This window comes from Aspergillus foveolatus (assembly GCF_047715535.1).
Source record: "Aspergillus foveolatus strain CBS 279.81 unplaced genomic scaffold BDW70scaffold_10, whole genome shotgun sequence".
NCBI classification, from domain to species: Eukaryota; Fungi; Ascomycota; class Eurotiomycetes; order Eurotiales; family Aspergillaceae; genus Aspergillus; species Aspergillus foveolatus.
Window position 1 is genome coordinate 1 of NW_027396074.1, and position 17,915 is coordinate 17,915.

The 17,915-nt window shown below is 50.2% G+C and overlaps 6 protein-coding genes across 6 annotated transcripts; 3 read left to right on the top strand and 3 right to left on the bottom strand.

Annotated features, from left to right (window-relative positions):
- The first annotated feature begins 467 nt into the window (after positions 1–467).
- On the top strand, positions 468–2,983 carry BDW70DRAFT_131054 (uncharacterized protein). The gene is made up of 3 exons (XM_073735922.1): positions 468–639; positions 696–868; positions 924–2,983. The coding sequence occupies exons 1-3, from the start codon at positions 497–499 to the stop codon at positions 2,939–2,941; spliced, it is 2,334 nt and encodes a 777-aa protein (XP_073598359.1). The 5' UTR covers positions 468–496; the 3' UTR covers positions 2,942–2,983.
- Positions 2,984–3,186: 203 nt separating this feature from the next.
- On the top strand, positions 3,187–4,880 carry BDW70DRAFT_7173 (CCDC90 family protein). The gene is made up of 2 exons (XM_073744656.1): positions 3,187–4,397; positions 4,463–4,880. Exons 1-2 carry the CDS (start codon positions 3,212–3,214, stop codon positions 4,639–4,641), a joined length of 1,365 nt encoding a protein of 454 aa, XP_073598360.1. The 5' UTR covers positions 3,187–3,211; the 3' UTR covers positions 4,642–4,880.
- Positions 4,881–5,075: 195 nt separating this feature from the next.
- BDW70DRAFT_165670 (AP-1 complex accessory protein LAA1) lies at positions 5,076–11,583 on the bottom strand. The gene is made up of 5 exons (XM_073741802.1): positions 9,053–11,583; positions 8,650–9,006; positions 7,317–8,594; positions 6,733–7,266; positions 5,076–6,678 (listed from the first exon to the last, which is right to left on the bottom strand). The coding sequence occupies exons 1-5, from the start codon at positions 11,507–11,509 to the stop codon at positions 5,092–5,094; spliced, it is 6,213 nt and encodes a 2,070-aa protein (XP_073598361.1). The 5' UTR covers positions 11,510–11,583; the 3' UTR covers positions 5,076–5,091.
- A 147-nt stretch (positions 11,584–11,730) lies between these two features.
- On the top strand, positions 11,731–12,675 carry BDW70DRAFT_131064 (post-initiation translation factor DPC29). Its single transcript, XM_073735923.1, has 2 exons — positions 11,731–11,950; positions 12,006–12,675. Exons 1-2 carry the CDS (start codon positions 11,740–11,742, stop codon positions 12,629–12,631), a joined length of 837 nt encoding a protein of 278 aa, XP_073598362.1. The 5' UTR covers positions 11,731–11,739; the 3' UTR covers positions 12,632–12,675.
- Positions 12,676–12,794: 119 nt separating this feature from the next.
- On the bottom strand, positions 12,795–15,323 carry BDW70DRAFT_131065 (Mis6 domain protein). Its single transcript, XM_073735924.1, has 4 exons — positions 15,129–15,323; positions 15,027–15,077; positions 13,955–14,970; positions 12,795–13,904 (listed from the first exon to the last, which is right to left on the bottom strand). Exons 1-4 carry the CDS (start codon positions 15,148–15,150, stop codon positions 12,822–12,824), a joined length of 2,172 nt encoding a protein of 723 aa, XP_073598363.1. The 5' UTR covers positions 15,151–15,323; the 3' UTR covers positions 12,795–12,821.
- A 203-nt stretch (positions 15,324–15,526) lies between these two features.
- BDW70DRAFT_131066 (CLPTM1 family protein) lies at positions 15,527–17,851 on the bottom strand. The gene is made up of 4 exons (XM_073735925.1): positions 17,758–17,851; positions 16,644–17,702; positions 16,095–16,580; positions 15,527–16,043 (listed from the first exon to the last, which is right to left on the bottom strand). The coding sequence occupies exons 1-4, from the start codon at positions 17,797–17,799 to the stop codon at positions 15,729–15,731; spliced, it is 1,902 nt and encodes a 633-aa protein (XP_073598364.1). The 5' UTR covers positions 17,800–17,851; the 3' UTR covers positions 15,527–15,728.
- Between the last annotated feature and the right edge of the window lie 64 nt (positions 17,852–17,915).

The following is a 17,915-nucleotide window of genomic DNA, read 5'->3' on the forward strand; positions in this document are numbered from 1 at the left end:
AGTACAGCAAGAGATCCAGCAACTTCGTGCAGGTATGAAATACCAAAAAGAGAAGCAGAAGACATCAAGATATTTTATTCAGACTGGTGGCAGTCTGACAGGCAGTGAAGGACAGCAAAAAGCTCGAGAACATGAAGAACTCGCCCAACAGGTACCAAGGCAACGTAGGCCACCAACCTGCAGCAACTGCAACCAGACAGGACATAATAGATTGTCATGTACTAATAGATAGCGCTGTTTTATTCAGATAGGAAATTGTAATATCTGTTTTGTCTGAAGCCTTGCAGTTCTTGTTTATATTTCTGAACATAATTTTTCTATATTTGGCCGCGCAGCTCGGTGGTCCGCGCAGCTCGGTGGTGGATTACGTTACCTCATTTAGACTAACTAGTCTAGACTCAGTGCCTCAACGCTCAGGCACTCAGATTGCTTATCGTATTACTTGTTCATCTCCCCGGGCCTACTGGCTTCTGGCAGCTTCCTGCCTTGCTTCAACATGGCGGCTGACGGTCCCGATCCACAGAGCCTCAAGACCTGGGAAGATGCATTTCAATACCCAATCCCCACCGTGCGCCGTCTGGAGCAAGAGCTCCGCCGCGACGTTGCGAGCAATAAGGAGAAGCTCCGGGCTCTTGTTGGGTATGTCCTGATGGGTCCAACGATTGTTCAATGACTAACTGCAATTGTCTCTATAGTACCAGGTATCGAGAGCTTGTCGGGACCGCCGAGACAATTGTGGCTATGAGCCGCAACATGGAAGAAGTGGATACGACCCTGGGCGATATTGGACGGCGATGCAATCCGCGTCTGGTGGGTAAGAAGTATACGCATCTGAATCGGATGGAGAATAATAAGACGACGGCTCAAGGTCTGCATAACATGTGGGAGTGGCTATTTCAAGTAGATCAACTAACAAAGTGTAGATGCGACTAAACGCGCTCTTGGAGCTCAGCTCACGCTACTTCATCGGTGCTCGGTGCTGATATCGAAAATGTTGAGGAAGCGGGGATCGCCGCTTCTGATAGCGAAACTACTGGTCATCTCTCGCCTTCTGCACAAGTGCCTTTCCGAGCAGAAGTCTGTGCCGCCGTTCCTGGAGACTCTGCGCAACCAGCTTGCTTCTCTCAGGCGCGGTCTCCGGAGCCGGATCAATAAACTCTTGGCTAGTTCCAAGTCCACCATTGACGAGGTGATTGAAGCTCTCGCCGCATACTGCTTATCTACAAGCTCCTCGTCAGACGATGCTGTTGCCTACTATCACAAGGTCCGCTTAGATGTGATTGGGAACCAGCTGGATACTATCAAACCTTCAGGCGAGAACATCTTGGCTGCCTTACGTCTTTATATTCAAACCCTGCAGTTTTCGAAAACATTGCTTTCCCGCCGTTTTACGGACGTGCTGGGTAAACTGAAATCTCGATCTTTGTTTACCGATCCCGACATCCGCAACACCGACGAACTCTCACTGGATATGTTGGGTCGCTGGGTGGCTACAGACATTATCAACTTTACTCCGTGGATCAAGCTTAATGAGCAATCCAAGCAAGATGCAGACAGAGCAATCAAGAAGTGGTCGAAGGGTGCTTTTGAGGAGTTTGCGCGCCGCAGTCACACTAGTCTCACGACTTGGGCGGATTTCTCGCAGCTGATTCAACTTCGCAAAGAAACGTTGGAGCTCTGGCTTTGCTCCTGGAGCTCAACGCCTACCCATTCAACTCTGCAAGTTTTGGAAGGCATCCGAACCGTTTTCAACAGCCAGCTCAAGGACATACTAACTGTTAAAGCCAAAGACCTAGGTACATTTGGCCAAGCTGTTGCATCCGCACTTTCAGGTTGGGATGGAGATCATGGTAAAACTCAGTCCCTGTGGGACCACGAACTGCTCTCCCTTGAATATTCCAATGGCGCAGCTGCTTTCAGAGAAGCCATCACGGATAAACTACTTGGTCGAGATGCAGACATTTCTAGTGTAACAAAGGAGTACCAAACGTGGCTTTCCACAATTCACATACTCAGGGAAGCTGTTGATGCTCTACGGGAAGTTCGATGGCCTGACATACTTGAAGAGGCTGCGGATGAAGATCTCGACTTAGACGTCACAGCGATCTTAAACGAGGATGATAGCCAGCTGTTGAGGAATGCACTTGAAGCAGCTGTTCGACAGTCTTTTGATGCTCTCCAGAGTTCATTCGCCGACACCTATAAGAATATTGGAGATTCGAGGAGAGGAGAGAAAGCGGCGTACATGCTGAAACTTGTTCGACTCGTTCGGAGAGACCTTCCACATGAATTCATTCCCAGAGAGACAGAATTTTTCAAAGACATCATCCCTGGGCTGCAAGAAATACTTGCGGCGGAGGTTATTGCTGGTACCCGGCCCTTGTCCTTTGCATCCTCGGTGAACGCCCAAACCATGACTCTGGCCGGGAGATTGCTTTGGGAAGGCGATCCTGAGCTTCCTGTTCAACCATCACCTGCTACCTTCAAATTTATGCGCAGGATGGTGGAGTCTATGGGTCGGCATGGCCATGGGCTCTGGGATATGTCGACCGTCTGTGTTTTTCAACGTGCTCTACAAAAAGACGTGTCACGGCGAATTACCGCGTACCTCGACGATATAGACTCTCCAGCAGATGGGCCTAAGCCGGAGGACGAAAAAGAAACACCGGTCCACAACGGAGGCAGCCGATCTGTCGCACCGACCGAAGCACAACTCCATGATATCAAGTTACAGCTATACTTCGACACTATCTTCCTGAACAGTGCGATGGTCGACAAAGCCACGCAGCAAAGTCCATTGCAGGAGGTTGCCGAGAAGCTTCGAAACAGCTTTGGCTCAGATGCGGGATCAATTAGCGAGACCATGGATCAGAGGGCACAGGAGTATTGGCACCGGACACGGCTACTGTTCGGTTTATTAGCGGCTGACACTCAATTATAGCAAGCATACATCATGTAAATATACCATCATAGAGCATCATAAACCATTTCTTGACAGCCTCGCACTAAGTATACATACCGTTTCCGCGGGGGTCTTCACCGCTTACGTCACATCACGGGCTCGGCCGCACGTTGGCCGCGGGAAAATGACCGACCGCTCTGGGCTCGAGCTTCATTCGGCCAACTTCGACTGACTCAATCGCCCAATTTCTCTGCTTTTGATTCACAAGTGCCAATTCCACGAGAGCCATCCCCGGCCCAACTATTCACGATGGCGTCTCCAAGGCTTCCGTTCCTTTACCCGAACCTGATGCGCGCGGTCAAGTCCTGCGAACCATCCACGTATCGCTCCCTTCGCGTGCCCTCGAATGCCCGCCCGCCCCGGGGTTCGCGAGCTCCCTTCCATACCACTCGACGACGTGCTCAAGGCTCCATACAACGACGATACGGGCCGGCAGTCGAACCTAACATCCCTCCGCCGTCCCGGTTGAAGGACGAGACCGCCCCGGGTCCTAGCCAAGACTCCGGCTCCAAGTCACCGTCGGAGAAGAGTGCTGCTTCTTCAACTCCAGAGCAGGCCAAATCTGAGTCGCAGTCGGAATTGCATCTACCCCAGTCTACGGAGGACCCCTCTGCTGCTTCTCAGCAATCGGCAGGCGAGAAAAGGGCGGAGTTGATTGAGAATAAGACTTCGAATGAAGAAGAACTGGAGCCAGAAGAAGAAGAGGAGGAGGAGGAGGAGGAGGAGGAAGAAGCTGCGCCGGAAATTGCTCGGGGAAATCAACAGCAGCCTAACCCCGAGGAAAAGTCTGCTGAAGAACAATCCAAATCGCCAATGTTGGACGGAAACCCGCTAGAAGGCGTCCTTCATATGCCATCGCCCTCCTCATACCTTACTCCTTCAACATTACCACACAACCGCCCCCCGCACATGGCTCCACCACCCTACGTTCACCACTTTGATACCTACTCCCTCGTCCAGGACCTCGCAAAGGGCGGATTCACAGATAAGCAAGCTATCACAATCATGAAAGGCGTCCGCAAGATCCTCCAAAACAACCTGGACTTCGCTAAGCAAAATCTCACCTCGAAATCCGATGTTGAGAACGAGACATACCTTTTCAAAGCAGCCTGCTCAGAGCTTCAGTCGAGCTTACAGACAGCTCGCAACTCAGAAATCCAGCGCCAGCGCGCGTCTCGGACCGCGTTAGAACACGAGGCAGATATCCTCTCGCAGCGAACGAACCAGGAACTTGCGGGACTCAAGGATGATATCAAGGGGATGTTCAATGACCATAAGATGACAGTGAGAGAGTTACAGCGGAGCATTGATACGTCTGTGCAGGAGCTCAACTATAAAATTACGGTCTCGTTGAACAGTGATAGTAAGAGCGAGATTGAGGGGTTGAGGTGGATTCTGACAAGAAGAGCTGCGTTGGCTATTGCCACGAGTGCTTGTATGTCCATTCCCGCTCTTTTCCTCTTTCCAACTTGGAAAATCGCCCCACTAACAGAGTCCTAGTCATGATCCTCCTCTTCCTCCGTTACTCGTCTACGCAACGAGCCCAGAACGCCGCTGAGAAGAAAAAGCAAGAAGCGCCTCCTCAAAAGCCGGCCGAGTCCCGCACTCCTTCTGTGTTGGCTACTCCTGGACCCCAGGATGTAGTTCCTGTGGCGCATCTTAGCGAATCTCTAGGCTAAGTGCTGACGTATGAACGGCGTTGATATCAGACTTTCCTTTCTGCTTCTACCTTATTTTCTTTTGCAAGCTTATCGCGGAATATATTATTAGACTTGAGCATTTCTTTTAGACTTCGGTGAAGGCTGCGACATGGTTTCACCTTGACAGAGAAAGCTGTCAATTCTCTATCGTTAGCAATATCTTTCGTGTGCATTCACATTCTTGTCTTCTTATCCATGCATGCTATGCCAGCGACCCGACTTGAACTAGGCTTGGATGTAATAGTTATTGATACCCACACCACTTATCACCTACTCAACTAAGTTTAGAGGCAGGGAGATATTCATTGCGAAAATATGAATAGATATATATAATCATGGTATAAAGATGAACTAAAAACAGAAAAACCACTATAAAGCCGTCATTAATGATCACGACATTACTCATATCTGATCCTCATGGTCTCCAAATCAAAAATCAAATCTCAACGCAATACTCGGCATACTCTGCTGCCCACCCCCATTCTGCGTCTCCTGCTCCCCTCTACCAGCCGCACCGCCACCAGTCCCAACGTTTGCGCTACGTAGAATCTCCTCAAGCAACCCCTTCTGCGCAGGGTTCATAGTCCCGACCAATGTTCTGAAGGCCAGCTGATCTGCCTTCGCCAGTTCGAGGAGGTTGGCGGCTGTTTCAGCATAAATGGGTGCACCCTCACGTTTGGCCCTCGCAAGCAGACATGACATTACCAAGGATATAGCCGTGTGTGTTTCTCCTATCGGGAAGGCAGCTGCGTTTGGGACGGTTACAAACAAGACTAGCGTGCGCGATATGCTGGTTCGTGTGTTCTCCGGGTCGTTGGGAACTTCTCCGCCTAATTCGGGAGGTGCGCCGATGAGGAAGGAAATAAGGCCGGGAACCAAGTAGCGAGCTATGACTTCGTCTGTATTGGATTTCGTTGAGTTTGAAAGGAGGATAGATCGGATACAGCCAGCCGCGACGCTAGCGAGGCCGACATCCTGAAGGCAGTCGAGGAATTCGCTGAGAATTTGAGGGAGAATAGGATCGTGTGGCGGGATGAGATGTCCGCCTGTTGTTAGGAGGATGGTGATGGTGAGTAGGGTGTTCTTGGCACAGGGAAGGGAAGATTCGGATTCGCGGCGTTGGGCGATTGTGAGGGTTGTTAGAAAACGGACGAGGCAGCCGCGAAGTTGGTGGGAGACAACATTTTGGTTCTCCTGGTTTTCTAGGCTGGCATTTTCCTGGCCACTGATGCTCTGGATAAAGTGCTTGAATATGGGCAGAGCTTGAGGTACGACTTCTTGTTGGCACAGACCTGTGGCGAGGATTGTGCTGAAGATGTGGAGAATGCATGCGTTAAGGTCGTTACGAATGATAGATGGGAATATTGAGGCGACGTTGACTAGAGACGAAAGAGAAAGACGGATGAGAGCCAGTGCATCGTCAGAGCCCACATTGAATCGCGCGATGGTAGTTGACTCGCGGAGGTTGGGTAGGAGGCCGGCAAGGACGAGAATGATGCTCCTTGTTAGCTCGAAGAGCTGCTCGATATCGTCTGAAAGATGGTCACTGCGATCTTCACCACCTTTCGCGGATGGGTGATCTAGCGCGAGGTTTCGGGCTATCTCCACAATGACATTCTGAACGGCAGTTCCTTCGGTCAATGCGAGCCGATCTAAACTGTCCATGGTTTCGGAGAATATGGCATCTTGGTATATAGCATTACCAGAGATTATGGGTCTCAGAATCCTCTTGAGAGCCTGGAGGATCTCCATTCTCTGAGAGGCCGAAGTAGACTGGTCAACGAGAGCCTCGAACGCTAAGCCAAAAAGCACAAAGAAGAACGCAACAGGCTCGTCACGATAGTTGATATCATCTCCCTTTCCCTTTGATTCTCCGTTATTTAGCTGATCCTTTTCGGATTTTTCGGGCTCTTTAATGTGCGCCTTTCCGTCCAGCGCGTCGAAGACGAAGTCTATGTCCCTCTCCACAAGCCCGGCAATAGCATCAACCAGGCTCAACCAAGTTTCTTGATAGAACTGCAAGTACAGTTAGCTCATGTTAGTAGAGTATTGAACAAATGAGCTCCTCACCTTCAGAAGCGTCTCCCGATTCAAGGCGGCATAAACCTCGTCCAAATGGCCGCTCTCCGGACCAGTACCGAGACTGCCCGAAATGTCCGGTTCAAAACGAAGCCGAGCATACTCCTGAAGGGAAGACAGCCATAGGGGGGTAAGTTTTAACAAGTAAGGCTGAACGACCTCATTGAGATACTCGTGCTCAATGCTCGCAATTTGAAGGCGTGCCCATGCCGCATACAACGCCATCTTGACCATCACCTTTGCATTGGAGTTGAGGCCTTTGAGATCTCCTATCTCGGTAGTATCGGGGTTTGCTGAGAAGTTTTCGAGTCCTAGGACTAAGAGTTTCAAAATTCTTCCCATACGCTCCACGTTCGTTACGATACCAGTTGCGATAAATGTCGCAGATACGTTGATCGCCTCCGACGCAAGCTCCGGCGAGGAGTCCGCAGCAAAGGCTGGAGTGAGAGCAGACCCGATCTGGGCCTGATACTGTTCAAGTAGTGATGCTTCTGCAAAGTCAGGGTCGGGTGTCTTGCCAAACATCTACAGAAAACATTAGAGGACAGATTATGTAGCACAGAAGTTATAATTACCTTCAACACTTGGTCAAGTATCTTCAGACCCCACACACGCAGCTCAATCACGTTCGCGGTTGAGGCAGAAAACGCCATCCTAACGATGTCTCCAACCTTCTGCTGGAGAGCCAATTCTGCGGGAATCGTCTGGTCTGGTAGGATCGCTTCCTGGACCAACTCCAGCAATTCACTAAGACAGCTCATGACAAAGTTGCGCGTCTGCCACTTCAGAAGCTCTTGACCGGCAACAGCATCGCCCGCGCCATCTTCTTGACCAGCGCCTGCAATCGCAGACGCAAACCCTGCGACTTCATCATCTGGCAGATCAGTGGCCGTGGGCTTTAAAGCGGATATAGGCGGTAAATCCTCGACTTTCAGGCGCGTCTTTGTGAGGATGTCATGGCAGCGTTGTATCCAAAGTCCAGTCTCAGTAAGAGCTGTTTGCTGCAGCCAATCGCGGATCATACTCTTCAAAATAGGATTATCAGGGTTGTCGTCAAATGCGAGCCAAATCTCCTCCTCCAAAGCAGGCGTCGCTGCTTTGATGACGGCAGGTGCGTCTCGCTTCATGAGATTTGTTAGGCCTTGTATAGCCACATCTCTCATTAAAGGATCTTGAGCAGAAAGCTCGTTCTGCAAGCGCTTCACGTATCCGGAAAAATCAACGTACTCTGGGGCATATAAGGACAAGTGATCAAGGCACCTGGAACTTTCAGTTACAAGCGCGGGGTTTTCCTCTAGCTGGAACTGCCGTAGAAGTGTGAGAATCAGATTCCGTGTTTTGGCAATGTCCTGCAGGTCAGGACCCAGAACATTAATCAAAGAGTCAATGCAGCGACTGATCACCACGGGTGTAAGGAACGACATTTCGATGTTGGATGTCGCGAGGGACTCAGCCTCCTCATTATGAGTATCAGCATTGTACAGCTGAGCCAGCATTCCGAGGGTGCTCGAGACAAAAGGAGAAAAGGTTAAGCCCGCAGAGTTGGCTACTCTTTCAAGGCCACCAAGAGCCCAGAAATGGACAACCGGGTGAGGGTCATTACCGAGTGACATCAAAACCCCAACAATGGTCTTCAAATGCAGACCGGCTGCCATGCCACCGATCTGAGAATGGATACAGCCCAAGGCAGCGGCGCAGCCAGCACGCGCATTTGGTTCTCTATTCGCAACGATAGTGTCAACCACCCAGTTGATCTGGGTATTGGTGAAGGTATTTCCTGAGCTCTCGCATAGCCGTCCCAGTGCTTCTACGCCAACCGTCCGCACAATTGGATCGGGATCAAGGACGAATTTCTGACTTAGTTAGTCGTGACCTCGTAGGGTATTGGGATCATTCTAGAGCTCGTACCTGAATAAGCTCCTGCATAACCTTCTCAGTGGTAGGGCTAAGCTTCCTTGCGGCTGAACTGGTCTCCTTCATAGCCACCTTTAGGGCATGAAGCAATGCCACAGATATGTTGACGACCATAGCCGCTTTGCGCCCAGGGTTCCGCTGCAGGCCGGTTGAAGAAAGAAATGTCGCAATCTGCTCGACGCTACTTTCTTGGACCTTGGGTGCGTGCAGCGCGAGCGCTGCCGAAAACAGCTCAATCGCAGCATTCACTACCCCTGTCGGGTGTGGGTCGGCAGAAAGACGGTCTCCTTGTCTTGCGGAGTAAAGCAGGATTGGATCATGCTCGCTGGCTTCGCAGATAGGGAATATCAACTGCTATTGTCAATAACTCGATTACAACGAGAACGAAGGTACTTACAGCATCATCCACGACCTGGTCCGTTGATTCGACCGCTGACCAAGCTGGGCCGCTTTCACCCTCATGCTTTCCAGAGAGAGTTACACGCACATAGTCTCTTGCCAGGCCTGTTACCCCGAACCCATAGTTATCACTCAACTCCCAGAGGTTTTCAAACTGCGCTGTTGAAGCTGCGATCGAGCTCTCGAGAGGACTCGATTGGGTGGCGTCAGGGTCAGCAAAAGAGGAAATCGCCAAGCTGAGTAGACTCGACTGGGAGATCACATCTGCGTGGCTGAGTGGATGGGCGTGAAGGAGTTTCGCAAAGCATTGCAGGACACGTCGTCTGACCATAGTCTCAATATCATGTAACTGCAGAGACGGGTGGAGACGCTGCGATATATCCACCACCGACTTCTGTGGCGGAATCTCGTCGATGAATTCAACAGTGTTTTGCAGCATAGTGGCAATCCTTCTTGCGCCATCAGCAGTTATCATCTTGCCATTAAATTCCATGAACGCAAGTAACGCCCCAAGAGCACATTCTCTAACATGGGCCAGGAAACTCATCTCTAGATACCCCTTTTTAGCAGAGTTCTCCTGACTCAGATGCTTTGGTAGGGCATTTTTCCACAACAACATGAGCTGCGAAAGATGGATCTTGACAAAGCTGGGGCCCAATGGCATCAATCCTCCGATCAGGATCCATGCCACTTGAATTTGCGTGCTGGCAGCACGCAATTCGGCGCTGCTGCTTGTTTTCAGAAGGTCGGTAGCTTGAGTGAACACACGAGAGTAGATCTCAACAGAACCATAAAGTGGCTGCAACCGAGATGTACTTAACATAGCCGACAAGCCATTAGCATAGCCGACACAACGCCGCGGAGACTGCCGTGGAGTAGATAGCTGCCCAACCTCGCGGTTGAGACTGTTCAGACAGATAGTGACGCATGGCAATAGCTGGACTGGACAGGCAAGAACAAAGATACGGAGACAGTGTGCAGCGTGAATCTGCACAGTATAGCTAGGGTGAGAGAGAACTTGAAGCAGAGCATCACGGCAACTTTCGGCAAGTGAACCAAAGGCGGAGCCAAGTGAAGAAATTAGAGAGGACAAGGCATTGAGGGCGTTGATCAGAGTGTACTTGCTAGGCTCACGGCGTTCCTGAACGACTTGTGGATAGTCCTTGAGCACATCGTTGATAAGCCACTTGGCTGCCGTGAGGCGACTGTTCTCACGGAGCGAGTCGCGGCCAACGGTTTCCTCGAGAATACTTCCAACGGCTTTCCTCGTCATAAGCAGTCGGAACCGGTTGTTTGTTATTGTTGGGTGGTTCAAAAGATCAAACAGTAAGTGATTTGCGATCTGGTCATACCGCTCTTCCACAAGCTTCTCACCCAAAATCCGTAGAACGTGCTTGTAACAAACCGCGATCCCCGCTCGTGCTCGGTTAGAAGTTGTGCTCCGAAGGTACTGTTGCGATAGTTGCTTCAAGAGATCAGGAAGTAAAAAGTATAACCGAGACTCCGGCTTTTTGGGGGCGGAGGATTCTGAGACTTCAGCCTCATCCTCATCCTCTCCGGGCCTTGGGGCAGGCTTCTTCGACTGCCTTTTCGCCTTTTTGGGCTTCGGAGCAGACGTGATTCGAGCATCCTTAGCATGTAGCTTCGTCAGTGCCCGAGCGAAGCAGGCCGCAGCGGCGTGCCGAACAGGCGCCAACGGGCTGTCAATGACCTTCCATACAACGGTCTTTAGGGACTCGAAATCGTTCGCATTATCGAAGTAGGGAGTTGTATGGAGCAATTGTTCTAGACATCGACATGCATGAACCTGCACAAATGTCGACTTATCACCGGCGGCGGCATTGCGCGCCTGCTTCCAGATATCTCGGGCTGTCCCCTCATCTACTGGAACACCAGTACCACCAACCACCTTGCGCAACACAGCAAATATCGATCCTCGGCAGCCGGTATGGTTACTCGACGGCTTTAGAAGCTTCAGCAGACTCGTCACAACAGCTCCAGATTGAGCAAAGACGCTCTCCCCCGCCGTCGTAAAGATGTCACCCAAACAGTGAGCCGCCGCGAACTTGGTCCGGAGATCTGCTTCATTCTTCCCTGCGTTCAGCACACCCAATAGATCGGTAACCGTCTCAAACAATATCCCACGATCACCCTTGCTGAATATAGCGCCAAAGCATCGCCCAAGATTGTTGCGGATAACTCGTGTAATCGCCGGCGAGGAGAGCGTAAGAACTTTGAACAGTTCCTTCTTTAAGAATTTCTGCTCGGCGGATACCTGAGCTTTATCGAGCGTGGAGATGTGCTGTACCAGATCAGAAGTGAAGGTTAGAAGATAGAGGTCTTGCTGTTCGGAGGGCAGCGCATGTAGTTTTGTGATATCGAGCTCCGCACGAGGGGTCGCATCGTTGCCAACATTGTTGTCGGAGGACGACCTGGCAACCTCCGCTGTAGACATCGAGTTACGGCTGAACCAACCGGGCCGTCTCTCATAGACAGTTCCCCGGAGAGACGAAATACACTAGAATTAAAAAGTGAACTATGAATGGAGCTTCGAGAGCCTCTCCTTAATCGTGTCCATCTGCACAGTCCGGGGAGCGGCGCGGAGAAAAGTCGGGCCGGCTCCGCATATCTACAATATACCTATCAGCCCATTGAGATGTCCTACAGATAGATCCCGTCGATGCAATGGCGTCGATTGTGACCAAAAGACTGGCTCAGCAGCCTTCCTGTACCAGACGAATTGGGTGGGAGCTTGCTCGCAGCTTTTCGAGCAGTCCATCGCTGTACGCAGGACACAATAGGTGGTCGCAAATCAAGCACGGCAAGGCAAAGAATGACAAGGCAAAGAGCAGAGAGCGACAGATGGTCGCGAAAGAGATCAGTTCAGCTGTTCAGAGTGAGTGAAATAATGAGGCCCTGCTCGCGTGTTTATCCCTGCTGATACAGGCCAGTGTGGGGACCCGATCTGAAATTCAACCCACGGCTTACCCTTGCCCTTTCGAACGCAAAACGTGCCGGAATTCCCAAAACAATAATCGAGGCAGCCATTGCTCGAGGCCAGGGACTGAGCATTACCGGAGAAGCGCTGGAGCCAGTCACAATTGAAGCGATCCTACCACATTCTGTCGCCGCCGTAATCGAATGCCTAACTGAGAGCAAGGCTCGGCTATTGCAGGATGTACGGCATGCTATAAAAGAAGCTGGCGGCACCGCGACCCCGACTGCATATCTCTTTGAGAAGAAAGGGCGGATAGTGTTTGAGAAAAAAGACGGTGTCAACGCGGATGACTGCTTGGAGCAGGCCATTGAAGCGGGAGCCACGGATATATCCTCGGATGAAGAAGGGCGTATTATTGTTTTCACTGAACCAACAGCGACTAAGAATGTTGGTGAAACACTTTCCAAGCTAGCTGGTCTAACAGTTGAAGAGCTTGAAATTATCTGGGCCCCGAACCAGGATACGTTGGTAGAGTTGAAGGACGAACAGCAAGTACAGGAGATTGAGGAGATATTAGCTTTTCTCAGGGACGAAGCGGGTGTCCGTGACATCTATCTGAATACGACTCAAGCTTTATGACTGTAGCATTAGGCTTGCTATGCCCTCTGTACAACATAGTCACCCATTAGATTTTAGATACCTTAATAGACTAGAGAGATATATTTAACGAGTCATGATGTGGTGTCATAGTCCACTGTTGACGCAGAATGTAGTGATCGTTAAGAGTGATCGCTAACTATCATAGAGAGGCTTCCTGTCCGCCGGAAAGCTATTCTTTCCGAAGAGCTTTCATCGTCGTGCGCATCAAATTCGCAATTCCCACGCTTCCCGCAGCATCCATCCAGTCGAGCATCCGCACTCTATAATCTTGCCAGGTCATCTGAATCCCTCCTTCCTTCTCCAGCGCACTCAAAGCTCTCTGCGTCACAGGCTTCCGTAACCTGGGCTGAGTCTCGCCAACGTCATTCTCCCTCTCGATATCTGAAAAGCAGCAGGCAGACATATTGCACAGCGCGGCATGATGGCTCAGAGAGAACAACGACCCAACTGTATAAGAGAATGCAGATTCGCGGCTCTTTTTTCGGGCTTTGTCATTGACTTCCCGGAGATACTGCGTTAGTGCGGCTATTGTTGCTGGCGGTATCAAACAGCCCAGCGCGTTTGGATCCTCTGAGTTAAGAGCTCGATTCCGCCATACAAGATTGCAAACATCCATAATATATCCGTTGAACTGGGGGACGAGCTTCTGTGTCCAAAGCGGATCTTTGGACTGGAGTGTCTCGGAATTCATTGATAACTCAAAAGATGATTTGTAGCTGCACAGTATAGAGTTCATGCTCGAGATGACGGAGCTCACGGGGCTGAAAATGAGGGTGTAGACAGACGGCGCAAGAGGAACGGTGAGTTGAATGTTCCCGTTAGTATGTGCGTGAGAGAACAGATCTGCCAGTGTGAAGTAGAATCCGAGGACAGACAGCATACTGGATCGATAGTCGCCGCTTGTGTCAAACGGCTGTTCTACTGGACTTTCCAGAACGGAAGAGGCCAACAATTCAGCGTGCACGGTAAGAGCGCTCAAACGCTGCGACTGCTCAATGCTGAATGATTCCGTCCTCAACTTGACCCCCCATTGACGGATAAGTCCGGAGTAAAAGTCTAACAAGCTCGCCTTGGAAGACGCTGTATCTTCCAGCAAAGCAGTCTCTAGAGGAGCTAAGATCTCGCTCCGTAAAGAGTCATGGTCTCTGATAGGAAGGTACTCGAGCAATTCCAGTATTAGCTGGCGGTTGTCGAAGCCATTCCAGATTCGTAGATATGATCTCAAAAACGTTAGGAAGGCCTCCGGGATATTCTACAACATGTCAGCAGGCTGCCGAAGTAGTTTGCGTGATAAATCAATACCTTTGTGTACTGTGCGTAACCAACAGCTAGATTCAGCACATAGCCTAGCGTCTCAACACCGTCATCAAAGTCTCGCGCACACTCCAAATGCTCGCTCAAGAAGGCTTGCAACCAATCATTGAGCCGCCGGTCTGCAATTTCCGGTTGAACCAAGAAGAGGTATTTTTGAGCAAAATCATGCGTAATTGTGGAGATGATCTGGTTAGGTAGCTCAATTTTGTCAAGCCGTTCGACAAAATGAGTAACACTGCGCAGCTCCTCCAGCGAGGTTCGGTTCTGGGTGACTCGAGAGGTTTGTACTTCAGGGACAACCGTCTGCACTTTACTCCTCTTCGCCAGGCCACGATGTACCACCTGGAAACTGTTAGACCCAATTCCTTGAGTTCGCTCCAAGTTCGTTTCCTGGATTTGTCGTGCATGAGTCGTCCATTCAGGATCGGGGTGCTTAAAGAACAGGCCTTTCATGCCAGAATTCCCCACAATAACATCAGGATGATAGTTCTTGAAAACCCTTAGCAGGGATATGAGTTCTCTATCATCACCACCGGACGTGCCAATCAGTTCCATTAGAGCTTGTATTCTGAAGGGCTTGACATGCTTTCGCCTGGTAATGAAGGAAAGAATATGGCACAGGGGCTTGCGCAGGCTGATCATGTCAAGATGGTTAAAGAGCACAGCGTAGAGCTTAGACAAGTGAGACCGATCATCAATGAATTCATAAACGAGAATCAGCCATCGTAGCAACAGAGCCTGGGTCGCTGGGCTCGGTTTGTTCTTCGTCGGACCCAGACAGCAGACCACCTGGGTGATTAATTTGGACGCTATTCTCTCAGACGGATACAGGTTTTTGATCAAAATAGTGGCTGTGCCTTGATCTAAGCTGTTATTCCTCGTAAGGAGCTTCAATAGGCGCTCGAGAGCGGTTTGAGGGATTCCGCTCTCATATGCAAATTCCGCTATCTGTTTCGCCAGCTGTCCGGCATCCGTATAACGCTGTCTCGGCGGCACGAAAGCAACTACAGTAATAGTTGTTCAGACAAAGGCTAACTCAGACGTAGTGTGCTAAACATACCTGCTTCTAGATGCTCAACCGCATCTAGCAGATTGCTCGGCCTCATTTTATCTCGTCCCATGTTAGTAGAGCTTCTCAACCAAGGCATGAGTAAGGACAAACCTCTCTCCGCGTCAGACGCCATTGATCATCCCACGACATGAATTATTTATAACTTCCTTCCTTTGTTCAGGGCTATTGCGTGGGCCCCGATACTTTAAAACACGGTTTATACCGCGGCCAAGAGAAGCGTCGCGTTATGCCCGCAATGACTCGCGGTCCTCGAAAAAAAAGAGACCCGACAAAAGGACGATTCTCACTAATGGATCGGTCAGTCATACCTTACTACAAACTGTCCACCTCTTCAAATGCGTACCTAATAGGCTAGTATCCCGCAGCCTGTTGATGTTCTAATGTTTAAGATTGTTCTCATGCTCTTCAATTGTTTGGGCGACTGCGGGCAAATCTCAGACTTAACCCGATCTGGCCGCTGCTACGAATGGCCCCGGGAAGGACTAGTATCAACGTATGTTCAAAGCATTGTATGCGTGGCTTTATAACTGTGCATGTCTACTACATCAGTGGATCTCTGCAAGAGTGCAGTGATATAATTAACCAAATGCATGATCTCGTGGTAAAGCCATAACAAAACTCGCCGAAACCAAAGCTTGATAATGAAGAAGATTAGGGAAGTTTCAGTTGAAGCCAGTACGAGCCAGTACTTCACTTCCTCTTCCGAGCAGAGGTCTGCGACGCCTGCTTTCCAGTCGCTCGGGTAGCATTTTCCTTCTCCTCGAGCTTCTTCATGTCCTCTTCTCCCTCGCCATCGCTCTCGCCTCCTTGACCAAACTCGTTGACTCGAGTATAATCTACCTTATACTTGTAGCTTTGATAGAGCCAGATGAAGAAAATCACATCATCACGCAGGGTTGCAAGTCGGTGAAGCCAAGGCATCTTCACAGTGAACGCGAAGAGATCATCGATAAACGTGTTGAGAAACTTGTAGGTCATAGCCTTTCCAGGCATATGAGCGACAGACTAGAGTAAGGTTGTTAGCAAAGGTCAAGTGTCGATTGCGACAGTACGAACCTTGAGTCGGTAGTTGATGTACAAGCTGGGAACCATCATCAGAAAACCGTAGGCATAGACACTGCCGACGAGAGTCTCGATGATGTACGAGTACCATGACTTGTGCGTGTTGTACATCAAGCTGTAAGCAGCGTACGCTCCGAGGAGAGGCACAGCAATGATATACAGGTAGCGGAACGCAATCTCGTCATACTCCTGGGTCTTCTTCTCCGTTTCTGTGAGTTTATGCTTGTCTTCGAACACGACCACATAAGGAAGGAAAGAGAAGAAGGATCCAGCCGGAGGTGGGCGCAGACGGACATTAACCGTCTTCGTTACCTTCCAGGCTTCCAATACAATACCGAAGCCTTGACTGGCTAGAATCATCCAGGAAGTATTCTCGCTGTTGTCCATGAGATAAAGGAAAATGATAGTTTGCATGAACACATTGGCGAGGATGGTGCGGACTGACGTCCCGACATTGTCTTTCTTCTTGCGCCAATGAGACTGCAGTAAGGAGCACAATCAGCTTCAGTAACTAAAACTGTCAGAAAGGCAAGGACGACTTACAATGTCGTTTTTGAATGCTAGAGTTTCAAAAATCATGTGCAGAATTGTGACCACACCCGTTGTACCCAACAACCAGATGTTGGTATCTAGGAGCACTTCTTTGATCATCTCGAACTCGCTACCATCGCCACCACCAGGAGTAGTTCCTCCGAATGCGGCTTGCTTGGCAGTTTGTTTCGCGTTCTCGTCGAGGCTCGCCATCATTGCGAATTTCCAGTTCTGGAGGTTTTGGAGTGTAAACCGTAGAGGGATAGTTTCAACCGTCGAGTTGAGCTCCACCATATGACTTCTCAACTGCCAGAAAGTGTTCAGGAAGACAATAGGATAGTACCAACCATTCTGACCCGAGGCATCTCTCGCGCCAGTCGCCTCTAGCTGTGTGTGACGACGAATGGCAGGATGGATTTGACGGTATTTCATATTTCCAGAATCAGGAACCACGGAAAGTGTGAAGTTCGGATGGTAATAGGATGCAAGTGAAACATCGGGTGTCCCATCGTCTTCCTCCTCATCGGTTTCATCGGCACCCGCGAGTAGATTCTTGAGCTTCTTAGCCTTTCTCTTAGGGAGGTACTGGTTGAGAGGTCGTAAGAAGTGCACGGCCGTATCCGTGCTGTAGCCCTTTGCCGCAGGATCAAGCTCGTGCCCAGTCAATGCCACGAAAAAGTGAGCCCAAAGGGTCCCGTTATGCTGGACCTCTTTGGGAACCTGAATAGTGGTCTCCACCTCTCTAACATCGCTGTAGTTTCCTAGACCGAATTTCTTCTCTTCCAGTACAAGGGAACTCGAGGGAAGAGATGAGAGCGAAGGAAGCACGATCGACGGAGAAACGTAAACGCTGATATCCAAGGCACTGTCCGAGGGCCAGATCGGAGCAATGGTATCGGGAACGGAGCTGTAGTTCTCGACTTCAGCTTGCGGAGGTCGCTCCCCAAAGCTAGTCACAGCGCCAGGCTTTCCACCGGCCGCAGCATTCTGCTTGTTTCCAAAGAATTGACCGATGAAGAATTGGGTCACAAAGAAGATAGTAACACCCTGGATTAGTGATCTGACAATGGACTAAAGATAAAACGTCAGAACAATTAGTTTGACAGGTAGACGGGATCGTACGCACGCCTTGCTCTCCCTCCTCTCTCTGTTGCCGCTGCTCAGGCATTGTGGAACCTGGTTCTTTGCAAAAGACGGCGGGGCTGGAAAAGAAAGGAAGAGAAAAGGCCACGGATGGCGCGAAGATAGATGATGGAATCGCCTCCAAGCCTTGACTAAGGGCGG